This window comes from Cornus florida, unplaced genomic scaffold (assembly GCF_030987335.1).
Source record: "Cornus florida cultivar Cherokee Brave unplaced genomic scaffold, ASM3098733v1 CherokeeBrave_3.0.0_Hap2_Chr08, whole genome shotgun sequence".
Taxonomy (NCBI): Eukaryota; Viridiplantae; Streptophyta; class Magnoliopsida; order Cornales; family Cornaceae; genus Cornus; species Cornus florida.
Genome location: NW_026775578.1, coordinates 28,510,473 through 28,525,407, shown reverse-complemented (window position 1 = coordinate 28,525,407; position 14,935 = coordinate 28,510,473). Strand labels below are relative to the sequence as shown.

Sequence of the window (14,935 nt, the reverse complement as noted above, 5' to 3'; positions counted from 1 at the left end):
AGAGAGAAATTGTGGAATTTATACATTGAAACAACTTATATTATGCACGAAAAACTGCTAGTAAAAGAAATTAAAAGAGAAATAATAAAAAATAATAATAATTAATTAAAAAGGGGAAATTGCTTTAATAGTAATTTCACCATTCGTGGGAAACTTCGGTTACAATTTGGGCTACGAATTAACGTTGGACATATTAAAAATTAATAGTAACAAAAATGACAAATAAAACTATCTATTTTTCTTTTCAAAAAAAAAAGTGGACTCATTTGAAAGGCTACCATTAAAAAGTGGGCTCACGTGGCCATTATAGGTAATATATACAAACACTATGAAATCTTTCATAAATTATTATGATTCTCTCAGTTAAGGGTTGTTAATTAGTGGGAGAGTCGGTAATATCTTATACCTTTAACAGTGGCCTTCTAAAAAATTCTGTCATTAGCATTTTAATTTTGTACGACTTCTTTTGTGTAGTGGTTTGGGTTTCCCAACTAGAACATACCCTATAAAATAAGGGCATGTACCCACTCCACCCCATCAACCCCACCTCCCTCATTGCACACTCCTCAAACTATATATGCACATTTAGGCTCGCTCTGATTTGCAACAAGATCACCATCTCATTGCTGACCCTCTCACTTCTCTTCGAGACACCAAAATGGCCAAAACTCAAGCGTGCATCTCCAAAACACTCAAGGCCACTATCATCTATCTCTTGTTGCTTGCCATCAACCTCAATTGTGCCAACTCAACTCGTATCCTTGATGAAGTGGACCCACAAACCCCAATCGAAGTCAATACACCCGATGCATCCAATCCAACGGCAACGGATGTCTCTGATGTGGCACCTGTGGTGGACCCAGCCAACCCACTACCAAGTGGACAAATTCCAGCTTCTATAGGTGACGTGGCACCAATAGTTGCCCCTTCCGCCACATTGCCAATTGGACCCGCCCCAGTGGTGGTGCCTGGTGCCATCGTGGCTCCTACAGCTAATCTACCTGATCCCGTGACAACACCTGTTGCTAATGTGGCCCCAGTGGCAACTCCTATCACTACATCAGTTGGTGTGCCCAATACAGTGACAACACCTGTCGCCAGTGTGGCACCGGTAGCAACCCCTACAGCCACATCAGCTGGTGGGACCGCTACGGTTGGCACCATTGGTGCCACATCAGCAAATCCGGACCCACAACACCCTGCATTGTCTTTCTTCATGCATGATATCCTAGGGGGATCACACCCATCAGGCAGGGTTGTCACAGGGATTGTGGCCAACTCCGATCTCAACGGCATTCCTTTCTCCGTACCCAACAGTCAAGTCTTCCCATTGGACGGTGGTGTCCCACTTATAAATGGTGCGAATGGCATAATCAACAATGACAATGCCCCGTTCCTTGTAGGCCTCAATGGTTCACCAACCTCCATACAAAACAATGGTAACAACAATGTACCTGTCGGCGGCAACTTACCGTTTGTCACCGCGGGCCAACTTCCGGCCGGCACAACCCTCCAACAGATCATCTTCGGCACGATCACCGTCGTCGACAACCAATTAACCGAAGGGCAGGAACTCGGATCCTCTGTGATCGGGAAAGCACAAGGATTCTACCTGTCAAGCTCATTGGATGGTAGCAGCCACACGATTGTCCTAACAGCATTGTTCCACGGCGGTGATCATGAGGTGGAGGACAACATTAGTTTCTTTGGGGTCCACCGGACGGCGTCGCACGAGTCGCAGCTGGCTGTGATCGGGGGGACCGGGAAGTATGAGAACGCAAAAGGGTATGCTACCATTGTGACAATTCATCATCAAGATCAGCACATGACAGATGGTGTGGAAACAATCACACAGTTCAATGTTTATCTCACCCTCTAGTGTGTGTTACTTGTTGAAAGAGACTTGGGTTTGCCATGTCATTGTAGTGTGGAACAATGCTCGTGTGAAAATGTTGGTGTTGTAATTGAATGTGAAGTTTATAATTGATCAGTGTTTAAAGCCTTTGGTTTTCTTCAATTGATTTTGATTGGTTTTCGCCATTGATTTATCTTTATCTTTTATTTTTGGTAATCGCCTAACATACCTTAATTTTATAAGAATTGAATTAAATTAGCTTCCCAAAAATAAAATGTAATTCTATGCAGAAATTATGTATATACAATAAAATGGTGACCTTATTAAACAGTTACAGGAAGTCGAAGTCGTGAATTTATAAATAAATGAACTTTTAAATGCTGATGTGGAAATAAAATACTGTTTAAAATTTTGAAATACTTATTTCGTTTTTTTTTTTTTTTTACCGTTGTGCATAAAAATTAGTACATGAGTGTAAAAAAAACAAAGGGCAAACTACAATGACCTCCTATGAAATTTGCCATAATTGTAAATAAATCTGAGGTTTGCATATTTTTTGCAATGCGTCCCCTGAGGTTTGCCTCATTTTGCAAAGGCTTTCCCTCCGTGCAAAAATTGATACTCTTTGTCATAAAATTTAGTTGAACGGACCAAAATGCCCTTCAAATAAATAACAAAGACCCTAATACCCTTATTGTGTTATTAAATTACAAAAAAAATATTCTAAGAGACAAAATTGACCTTTTCTCTCTCCCTTTCCTTTCTCTCTCCATTCACCACCACCACCACCACCACCACCACCACCACCACCATTGCCATTTCCAAACCCGGACCTTTACAAGATTCAATTAAGCTTTTACAATTGTATGAAAATTCAATGTTCATCTCAAAATGCTTTGGTGTTGGTGGTGGCAAGTGTATTGGTGGTAACCCCAAATTTAATAGATTACTTTCCCTAAACTATATATATATATATATATATATATATATAACTTTAGATATATATATACGCACTGGTAGGAAGTTGAAGGAACCCCACTTGTAGGAAATTAAACAAACCTTAATAAAGTTTGAAACCCACTAAGCACCATAACCATTACCACCACCACCACCACCAAGCACCATCACCTCTACCGCCTCCTCCACAATCACAGCCACCACCACCATTAATTTCTTTCTTTTTTTAATTCTAAGCTTGATTCAAATCTGTCAGTTTTAAGGCATTTGAATCTGAAGATATGAATTTTTTTTTGTTCCTCCACCCTTGAAAATTAAAGGCCTCTACATCACCTGTATGGAAGAACATCATAGATCAGGCTGGTAAATAGAGATGATGCGCCAACTACTTGGTGGGGCCTAATCTGGCTTTGCTTCGTCTCTGTCGTCAGCTCCGGCATCTTCAACCTCACCGGAAAATAAGCTCACAACGCTATCGGACCCTCTCTGTGCTGCTCTCGTACGCCACCTCTGCCTCTCTGCGCTGTGCTATTTGTATGTTGCTACGCCAAATTTGCGATCTAAATTCCCATCACATATGGGTCTTTCTCGTATCTCCTCATCGAATTGGGTGATTTCGTTGCATTCATCGTTGCAAGTAAGTTTCTTTTGGAGTCTATAATTGTTGATCAGCATTTGGCAGCAATTTGTGGAGGTAGAGAGTAGAAGAGAGATGGTGGTGTGGGGGTTGCTGCGGCGGCCATGGAGTGGGTGGAAAGAGAACAAAATCTGACATAAAAGAGAGAAAATTGTGGGGTTGCAAGTGTAGAGGGCAAAATTGTCATTTGACTTACTCAAATATTTTGACATTTTTAGTAATATAATAATAAGGATAAATAAGTAAATTTACAACAAAATTTGACTTAGGAAGGTGTTTGTAAAAAAAAATGACAAACCTTACATTTAGTTACATATAATCCAAACCTCAAGGAGGTCGCCCTAAAAAAAAATTGGTGTGTGCATACAAAATCATTAGCAAAGTTTCTAAAAAATCAAGACACATGGCAGAATGTGCGAAAAAGAGAGTACACAAAGAAGTTGCATTTAAATTTGAATTGTATTTGAATTCACATACAACATTTGGTTATAACCGCCACACAATCAACCAATTTTGGAATCCTTGTCCAAAACACATTGTCTTTCATAAAAATACACACTTTTTACTGCCTTTCTTAGGGTACAATTTCAAGAATATTTATCATTGAAATTGATGTGGATTATCTCCATTGATAGCGTCATTTCAAGAATAGTTTGGTTATTCTCTATTGGGGTAGAATCAGACTCACATGCCCGCATTAACATTTTCAGCCAAAATTGTTGTTGAAGTGCCGATATATATATATATTTTTAATTTATGAAAAATATTATTTTTCTTCAAAATTTAATTCAGAGAGTTATCAAATTAATTAAGTTGTTTTCGCTAAATTGTCACACACACACACACACAAAATATTATGAAAGAGTGTTTATATTTGTAAGGGGGAGATGAAATTGAGCATCACTAGATCATCTCAATTAGGGTTACTCATCAGTGACTTAAATAAGAATGGCAAATTGGCAATTTATCTCGCGGGTGGATACCCGTCTCTTTCCGTTTAAATCAATTTTGAGAACCATTTAACTTATTTGGACAGGGATGAGTTTTATTAGTAAAAAAGTCTCCCGTGAGTTCGGGGTTAGGGTGGGGAAGTCGTCCCGTCATTTTTAAGTAAATAAATTATTAAATTATTCTTATTTTTATTATTATTTTATTGTTCAGTTTTGGTCTGTTGGTGTTTTTGCAATTGTAGAATTTATAATATTGAATTTTATGTTAAATTATAGATGGTCTTTTTTTATGAATTTTTTTAATAGTTAAATAATTATATTTAAGGAAAAAAAATAAAAAAGAAGAAGTTTGGGGGACTAAATGGGCGGGCCGGGTACGCTCTATTAATTAGTTAAATGGGAATGTGGATGGGCCATCCAAAACCGTGCCGTACTCAAATTAGAATACTGACCCGTGCACTCCTTTCACATCTCAGACTGGTTTATTTTTTAAGCTACAAAGGTGCATCATGTCACAAACCCAAAACAAATTGGCAATCGACTTGCTTTGTCAGGTTAAAAAATAATTAAAAAATGGCAATCAACTTAAGCCCAAACGCTGTAACTTTACAACAAAAAAAGCAGATATTATAAGTGGAGTGAAATAGCAACTAACAAGTTAACTTGTTGTTTTGAAAAACACACACGTGTATACATATATATGAATGTACCACGTGACAGAGGTATCAGCCAATAGTTTTAAAAATCATGTTATTAGATGAATTTCAGTGTCTCAATTTTATTTAAAATTTCAAATCTTCAAAATTTGTTAAAAAAAAATAGTAAAGCATTCTACTAATTAAAAGAAGAAAAAAAAAAAAAAAAAGAGTACAATAACTTCAAATAATATCACTCATTTTACCCCTTTTCCCCCCTTTTATATTAAATTGATCAAATATTAAATTAAAAAATTTAAAATGAAATTAAGGACCTGTTTGGCTCTTTGTTTTATGTGTTGTTTTTGGCTAAAACAAAAACAGTATTTTTATTGTAAAAACGTTTTGAAAAAAAATCGAAAGCATGTTTGGAAACGATATTTTGCTATGAAAATTTCGGAAACAAAAACATGAACAATTATGATTTTAGTCCTTTTGGGCCATCAATAGTTGTCAAAACAAGAAAAAATAATTTTTTAGTATTTTGATTTTGAGCCACTGTTCACAAAGTGTTTTAGTACTGTATAAAATGAAACAAAGCTGCACCAAACATGTTTTTGTTGCCAAAATCGACACTGTAATAGCCCAAAAACAAAAACAACAGAAACAAAATGCATACCAAACGGGACCTTAAATGAGTGTGTTAGTATCAAAATAAATGGTTAAAGTTTCAAGTCATCCTTGGAAGCAAAGTGAATGTGTTAAAAATAAAAAAAACCATTTTTGCAAGCTAAATCTAAATCGCCATCTGCCCTTACAACTCCATCTATATTACTCACAGTGACCGGAGCCTCGTGCAAATAGCTTGCCATTGTATTTTTTTCCAAAACTTTTTAAAAGGAATTGAATGATGTAGACAAATACGTAGTCCCCACTTTAGCTTCATTTATTAATACGCACATACAATAGCTGATTAGTCTGACGACCACACGCGATTTTCTACATACACCAGTTTATATATACACACAACAACAACAGAGACAAAAGAGCACTAGAACTAAACCCTACTGGCCTTACAGCTCCATCTGCAGTAACATCCTCTGCAATTCGCACAGGTACTATGATGTTGCAATAACCATTTTTCTTAGATATTGTTAATTGCATGAAAGCATGAACTTTGACTTTACATTGACCACCTAATTAGTTGAGGACCGCACAAGTACTTTGTCCATAGAATCATGTTACTTAGGACCACATAGTACTAAAACAACTACCTTCGAGTTTGGCTGCACACGAAGGATCCATGTCTAAGATATCAACTGCATATATGATAACCAGAACCCAGAGGTTAATAATAAGATCATTTTTAGTGATATGTATATGTATATATCAGTCATCGGAATCTTTGGAAGAAGACTCCGATATCATCTTCTGAATCATTTCGTTCGTCTCTGCCTCTGACATTCGATCTCCCTTGCTCTGGGATTGAGAGTATGCCTCAAAGAATTCCTTGTTCTCTTTCTCTAACTCGTTCCACACTGCATATACAAACCACTATTTACATGAACAAAGTCGCTTTGTTAACATAGTTAATCGATGCAGTTTTGATGATTTGATGTGATGACAACACTTGAGAAAAGTTATGAAACTAAGGCTCCGTTTGTCTTCGACATAAAATATTCTTTTTAAAAAATATTTTTCTTTTTCAGGTAAAATATTCTTTTATTTACTTTGTCGGTGTTGGACAAAGGTCTACGTTGAAATTGAGGTCGAGTTCATCAGGCGGGACATGTAAAATAATTTGCCGAAAATTGATGAATAAATTATTTTTGTTAAATTTTAATATTTTTTTTCTTTGTAAATATTTTACTACAACTAAACACCAAAAAATAAAAAAATATTTTCTGAAAAATATTTTACGTCCAAGCAAACAAAAGGAGACTAAAAGGAAAAGCAAGTTTACTTTCTATACAAGTTTTCCATTTGGGCAGAGGATCTAACCTAAGACAAGTTTGTCCATGTAAACTTTTTAGACGAAACAATCATCTGGAGTTTGGAAACCATCCGAGAATCCAAAGTAGCTAGCAGCTGGGTTGATTCTTTGTTAGGAAATAAAAAAGTCCATGCAAGTTTTATATTTGGAAAGTATCTACATGTGTGAGCGTGCAGATACGCATGCAAATGGTAACTAGACATGCATGAGAGATTCAAGAGGAGAGGAGAGGAGAGAAGGGCAAACCAGTGGAGGTGATGACTGGTTTGATGTTTGCATGTTTAGAGAGGGCTTCCATGCACTCTTCTTTAGTCATGTGGAATATCAGACACTTCTCTATTAGGTGCTGCACCTGAATTAATCAAGTCATGATCATCAACAATCGAAAACACAAACCCATAAGAAATTTAATTCAAAAACTAAACTACAGAAACAAAAACAGTAGCATAAACCCCATGAAAAGCATCATTTCAAAACCAAACAACGAGACAGGAATAGAAGTCCATAGGGAACAAGAATTTTATTTTATTTTTTCCTTACACATAACCATTCATATATTATATATGAATAGATCTATATAGATAACATATAAATTTCTTAAGGATCCAAGTTCTTTTGATTCTTGCTCCAGACGGATGCTAAAAAATTATCATGTACCGGTTCCTCTGGGGGATGGATCATCCCAATAACTTCAAGACCAAAAACAAGTTAGTAAACATAAATAAAATCATAAATCAATTTCAATGAATTACCATGTGTATGTATGAAGCAGAAGAATCCCCCATGATACCTACAATTTCTGATCTTCACCAACACTACATAACAAGGAGAGAATATACAAGAGAGAGATAGAAAGAGAGAGTATAGTTGGGGTCGATCATATGATCACGAGGGAGGCGCAATACAATGAAATAGCAATTGAAAGGTGGAACAAAATGGTGGGGTGGGACCAGGAGTCCCACGTGGGAGATAGATGATAATTGGTGGAGAGGGGATTAGAGGAGATTTGTAAATGACTATTTGTTTTTGTCTTTTAGGCTTGACATTGAGCAGCCGCTCCACGTGATGAGTGGGTCCCCACCATTTAGACATCCTCCAAAATGGACAAGAACACAAACACCCAAATGGCATCCTACAGGAGCAGCCAAATTATCCTCTTCTGCCATCACCCACCATTCACAGACCGGCACGTGGCGATGCGAGCAAAACATTGGGTCATTCAAGTGAATACACATGGGTATATTGGTAAATTCACTAACTATTTTAATGTTTCTTGGCATTACAATTAGCAGAGCAAAACATTTAACCAAAAGAAAGATCAAACCTTCAAGTCCCAACAAATTGCCAATTGGGCATGGGCTCTTTCAGAAACTTGCTCTGATCAGTGTATTTTTCTAGCTTACATCAGTTCACTGTCTTTGTCTTGCTTTACATATGATTTTCCATGTGGGGAATACTATTGCCATCTTCTAGGATCTTCCCTCTCTACTTTGGCCACTCCTATCTGTTCCAATCAAGATAGCTAGCTGTAAATGTCATTTAAGCATCGTTCGGTTAATTCTTCACTTGCTGGATAAAGATCATACAAAAATCTGACAGCATACTGCAGAATGGACCATGATCAACCATCCAACCGGTTGCGCGCATCGAATTTGTGCTGCAACTCCTCCTTTTGTTCCCAGCAGATGTGCCAGTATACCATTATAGTGAATCACAGTTAACAATCTTGCATATAATCTAGAAATCAAGAAAAAATAATACTTTTGACATATTTTTCAATTGAAGGAAATCCAAAGTCTACCTTTCAAATTGATGTTTCTTGGTGATGCATAAAGACTTGTGCCCACTTCTTTGAATTCTTGAGGAGTTTGTCTTCTTTTCCTTTTTGCTGATCAATCAGTACCATCGAGACAGTAGCACTGAAAATAATTGACCAATCAATTTCGTTCGGCAGAATATAACAAACCAACAATAGACTATGCATCCAAACAAAATGAATTCGTCATTACAGATATTTAATTAAAATCCAAACTCTGAAGTCACACAATCGAAGCCCTGAAAACTCCCTCTGCCCCTCTTTAGTCTTTACCCCTCCGTGATCAATAATGTGTCATAAGCATCTGACCTAGATCAGAAGGAAAAAAAATTAAATATATGCAAGGATTAATACAGAAGGATGCTGGTACTCTTGTAATGCATGATCCTTAAATTTCTCTATTAAAAAGTTTAACATGCCAGTGTTTCTGATAATTAAAATTATTTGTATGCTTAATAATTTCTTTTGGAATATGATAGAGAGTCCGATTCAGACTCTATCATGACAATATTATTGACCAGTAGGCTAAAAATGAAGTCCGACACACAAGCACACAACGACACTAGTGTTTTAGTCATTGTTGCCAGACCAACATAGTCAGTGCCCATAGTTGCAAGTGAACAGATATAAGTGGATAAATGTAGATTGGTTATGATTTTTACTACCCCACCCCTCAGATTTTTTTATCTTTTAAAGCCAATTAATCCAATCATGTGGTCAAGCTCAATTTGCTAAAGCTCGCCTTATCTTGCAGTATGTTAAACTGAGTAATATGAACCTCACAATAGATGCATAATGCAGAAGGAAAAGCCAATAACTGTCGATGCAGCGTGTTTGCAGGAATAAAGATACTTCTCTCAACCAACATATGACTGTCTCTTCAATCAACATCGTACCATGTAAGTCAGGACTGGCGCAAGAGTGATATTTTGAATGCTTCAGTATAAATTATTGTAGGAGCAGAAGCATATAATTGACAATGATTTGTGCTACAATGCCTTCCAACAAGGCACTGTGTAATTGCATAAGTATAGATATATATATATATGTATTTTGATAAGTGTAATTGCATAAGTACAGATATTAAGAAGCTGGGATCAAAACCATAACTTCTATCAAAGATCAAGTTAAAAAATAGATTGCTATGATCTGGTAAGATTAATTTGTACCTGTCTTCTAAGTAATCAAGATTAAGACGAAGGGAATAAAACCAAATTTACAAGTCTCATCTAGCCCAAATAATCCAAATCTCAATCGTTCCGCAAAGTTCCTAGAAATTAGACAAAAATCATAACAGTACTAAATGGAAGTTAGAACCACTAAAGTGCAGAAGGCCCAACTAATTTTTTCAACCCTGATATAAGTAGCATACTGTCACGGGCTTAGAGTTTCAGCACCACTCTAGTTGCTCCCGTGCGGCACCAAGATGTTGCTTCCACTCTAGCAAGTACTTGGTCAGCCTAATTCCCGTGCACACCTTAGCCAACACACTCCCCTCGTGCGCTTACTAGTGTTGTAGTTGCACTCGCCCTCTCCTCACTTGGCTTGCACACTCACACACACTAAGACACTTAAGTTGGCAAGGAAAGAACACTTCTATTACTTCAAAGAATGCTTTGTACAAGGCTAGCACTCAAGCTCTCTACAAGGCTCTCAAGACTCACTCTAGGACTTGTTTTTCTACAAAATGAAGTCCTACCTCTATTTATAGGCATCCCCATCCCTAATGGACGGCTAGGATGCATTCTAACCAACGGTGGAGATTGATTATCTAGAATCTTCTCCCACCTTCTTCACACTTCCATACTTATCTACTAGTATCTACAACATTCTAGAATTCTCCATACTACTCCACACAACTCTGGAGAACTCTAGAACCTTCCACACACTTCTACACATTTCTACATATCTAGAATCTTCCACATAACTCTAGACTATTCCGGAAGACTCTAGAAACTCCACTTGCCATGCAGTTGCCATACAGCGTCCTCCTCAGCGTCTGCGTGTCGCCTGCGTGGCACAACCTCCATAGGCGGGGCGTGACATTCTCCCCCACCCATTTCCGTGACGCCCTCGTCACGGTTTCTTCAGCTGACCCAGCCTCTCGCAGGTCATCAGCACTTGCGCATATGTCCTTGGCCCAAACGTACGAGCGCCCTTCGGGAGATGTGAAGTCCTCACGAGCTCCATCGTGTTGACTGCCACCTCTGGACTCTCCTTCCTGCCCACGAGCGGCACCATGCATGCGGCCTTGCCTTCCTCGCCTCCAAGTATCATCAACGCACCAAGGCATGGTAGTGGCGCGGCGTTGTTCCTGTCCATGAACTCCAGCCCCAGCACCATGTCGTGGTCGTCCATCTCCGCAACTTGGAAGTCGGCCTTGCCCTTCCATCCTTGCATGCATAGCTCCACCTCTTTGCACACTCTACTCACGCGTGCCTCCTCGGAGTTGACGGCCTTGATCCATCCTTCCGTCTTGCGCATCTCCAAGCCAAGTCGTTGCGCCTCCTCTGGGGTAATGAAGTTGTGTGTAGCGCCCGTGTCTACCAACGCTTGCACGGCTTTGCCACCAACCTGCGCATCCACATAGCGCACCCCAGCTACCTTCTTTGCCTTGCCCTTCTTCTTGGTGTCATGCGCCATGCTACTCAGCATCTGCATAGCCCCCATGCACCTATCTTCATCACTGCCCGCATCGTCCACCCTGCCCTTGCCCTTATCCTTCACAAGGGCGCTCATGGTCTTCTTGTTGGGGCAATGTCGCAATATGTGCGGCCCATCGCACAAGTAGCACTTCGGCTCCCACTTGCCCTTATCGCGGCGCTCCCCTTTGCCACTAGCCTTAGACCTCTCTCCATGGTCCTTGCCTTTATCATGGCGTGGGCGTCTCTCCTCATCGCTGTGCTCATCATCACTAGACTTGGGCGAGCCCCGTTTCTTGAAGCGCCGGTCTCCCCCACCTTTACCGTGGTCCCTCCTGGGAGACGTGGCCCTCTTGTCATCGTGCCTAAAGTCTTCAAGGCGCTCCGCTATAGCCATTGCGGATGCCAAGTCTTTAGGCTCCCTCCTTCTCAGCTCTGTGGCTACCCAAGACTGCAACCCATCAATGAACAAGCACACGCGTTGCCGCTCCGGCATCTCTGGGATCTCCAGCATCAAGTTGGAGTACTCCTTCACATACTCCCTTATGCTGCCCTTCTGCTTCAGGCGCCTTAGGTTGATCATGGCCAGGTCCTCAACGCACTCAGGGTAGAACTGCCTCTTGAGCTGCCTCTTGAACTCCTCCCATGTGTCAACTGCTCTTGCGCCTCTACCAGTGAAGCGCTGCCTCCACCATAGAGCGGCGGTGTCTGTGAGGTACATAGTGCCTGTCTGCACCTTCTCCTCATCATCCTCGATCTCCATGCACTCGAAGTACCGCTCCATGTGCCAGAAGAAGTTGTCAATCTGGCGCGCATTCCTTGCCCCATCGTACTCCTTGGGCTCCGGCGCCTTCTTCTTCCTTGGCTTCACCACGACCTCGCGCGCCTGGGAGAACTCCTTCTTGCACTCGGCCATCTCCACGCGCAAGTCGTCTACCAAATCATGCAAGTCCCTTTCTTTCTCTTGCGCCTTGTTGGCGATGCCATCAATCAGCTCGTAGAGCTCCGCCATCCTTCTCTCGAGCCTATTAAACTTGGTCTCCGTGTAGACCAAGTGTGTGGCAAGCTTCTCCTCCAAGCTCTGCTCTAAGATGTGGACTTGGTGGTCTCCTCCGCTAGCCATGTCTACTCCAACAAAGCTCCCTTGACGAACCTGCTCTGATACCAACTGTCACGGGCTTAGAGTTTCAGCACCACTCTAGCTGCTCCCGTGCGGCACCAAGATGTTGCTTCCACTCTCGCAAGTACTTGGTCAGCCTAATTCCCGTGCACACCTTAGCCAACACACTCCCCTCGTGCGCTTACTAGTGTTGTAGTTGCACTCGCCCTCTCCTCACTTGGCTTGCACACTCACACACACTAAGACACTTAAGTTGGCAAGGAAAGAACACTTCTATTACTTCAAAGAATGCTTTGTACAAGGCTAGCACTCAAGCTCTCTACAAGGCTCTCAAGACTCACTCTAGGACTTGTTTTTCTACAAAATGAAGTCCTACCTCTATTTATAGGCATCCCCATCCCTAATGGACGGCTAGGATGCATTCTAACCAACGGTGGAGATTGATTATCTAGAATCTTCTCCCACCTTCTTCACACTTCCATACTTATCTACTAGTATCTACAACATTCTAGAATTCTCCATACTACTCCACACAACTCTGGAGAACTCTAGAACCTTCCACACACTTCTACACATTTCTACATATCTAGAATCTTCCACATAACTCTAGACTATTCCGGAAGACTCTAGAAACTCCACTTGCCATGCAGTTGCCATACAGCGTCCTCCTCAGCGTCTGCGTGTCGCCTGCGTGGCACAACCTCCATAGGCGGGGCGTGACAATACGCATAGAGTACCATTGGAGTGAGACATGAATTCCAAAATCATGCATTTACCTCTGACCCAATGGTTAATTATCAAGCACTGACCAGTGTGCTTTCTCAAAAGAAGATTTTTTTAGATAGCATTATTACGCCTTCTTTGTCCCGATGAAATCTGACAAAGAAGCTGACGTTTTTGTAAGTAACTAATATGAGTCCTCTTCATCACAAGCTCAAACTTGTTTCACATGAAATCGAGTTGATCTAGGAAATACATTTCCAACAATTTTTGGAACTCTTTAAGTAGCACTTATAGCTGTTGTACTCAAAGACACTGTTTATGCAGTGCTTTTTTTGTTTCTCAAGAAACAACTTTTTTTTTTTGTTCATTGGCCCAAGAAAATGAATTTTTATAACTGTAAAATGGAGCCAAGGATATAATATTTATACTACTATGTTACTTCTCTGTAAATCCATACCTTTGTTCCTAAAGAATAAAGTTTTAAAAGCTAAAAAATTAAAAGAGGAAAATGGAAGAACTCAGGCTCCATATGAGGGCTGATATTCGAAGTGCAAATACTTCTTGAGACCCTTTTGCTTGTTATCTTGCCCTCAACCATAATTTTGCATATAATTTTTGACATTGATAACATGAATACAAGTTAGTGAAAAAGAAGTTACACACTTTCTTATATAGGGTTCTGGACAGAACTTTTCTATCCTACACAATCTTCACAATATCAAATCGCACATCAGAAAAGAAAATAAATGAATAGGGGAAAAAGGAAAACCATATATTCCACAATTAGTGGCTGAAGGTCAGCATCTCCAATAGTTGTAGCATACTACCAACGACTAAGTTTTATAAAAGAGGACAGTGGCACTCCATCCCAAAGTAAATCCTTATTCTCGTGAAATCGCCACATGGATTCAAATAATGTTCTTGTAACTGACAGAATTATTACCTCATGCTACTGAGGCCCAAAAACTTTACCAAATCAAAAAAATAATGCAGGGCTTCTATTGATGGCACGTTATCTTCCTGAAAAGAATGGAAGTGCAGCTAATGGGATCAACCAAAAACAATATTTTCCAGCAAACACATAATCAGAAGAAACTACTTGCCTTTGTAGGAAAGAATAAAACTGATACTAAATCCTCATAATTGGTTGAACTCAAAGATGTCAACCAAGATTGTAATCCTTCGTTATATTCGACACAGAAAGAACTTGATTTTTTATATCCACTATCTCAAGTTTTCAATAGGTTATCGAAAATTTCAGAATCCTTAAAACTTTCCTCACTTCTTGATTGTTCTAGACCGTCAGTTAAAATAGGGTTAGGGCTTTTCCTTTCTTTTTTATTTTTTCGGTAAATAGTTAGGGCTTTTCTGCAATCACTACATTTGCTAAAACTAATACATCTCCGAGAAAAACATGCAACATCAAGACACAAGTTATGCAGATGTTACAACCAAAAAGCTAGAGCACGTGAATCATAAAGGTGTCCATAGAATTCAGAAAATTAAAACCCATTCAATCCATATCTTGATGTTGACATGTTGTCATACTAGAGGAGGACTTCCAGATTAGAAAGGAAGTGCCAACTTTGGCACTTGCAGACGAAGTG

At 39.6% G+C, this 14,935-nt stretch overlaps 2 protein-coding genes across 2 annotated transcripts; one reads left to right on the top strand and one right to left on the bottom strand.

The window, feature by feature from the left end:
- The first annotated feature begins 658 nt into the window (after positions 1–658).
- Positions 659–1,879, top strand: LOC132269948 (dirigent protein 9-like). The gene has a single exon (XM_059771173.1). The coding sequence runs from the start codon at positions 659–661 to the stop codon at positions 1,877–1,879; it is 1,221 nt and encodes a 406-aa protein (XP_059627156.1).
- A 4,068-nt stretch (positions 1,880–5,947) lies between these two features.
- Positions 5,948–8,323, bottom strand: LOC132270998 (uncharacterized). Its single transcript, XM_059772217.1, has 3 exons — positions 7,780–8,323; positions 7,274–7,379; positions 5,948–6,572 (listed from the first exon to the last, which is right to left on the bottom strand). The coding sequence occupies exons 1-3, from the start codon at positions 7,810–7,812 to the stop codon at positions 6,424–6,426; spliced, it is 288 nt and encodes a 95-aa protein (XP_059628200.1). The 5' UTR covers positions 7,813–8,323; the 3' UTR covers positions 5,948–6,423.
- Positions 8,324–14,935: the final 6,612 nt, after the last annotated feature.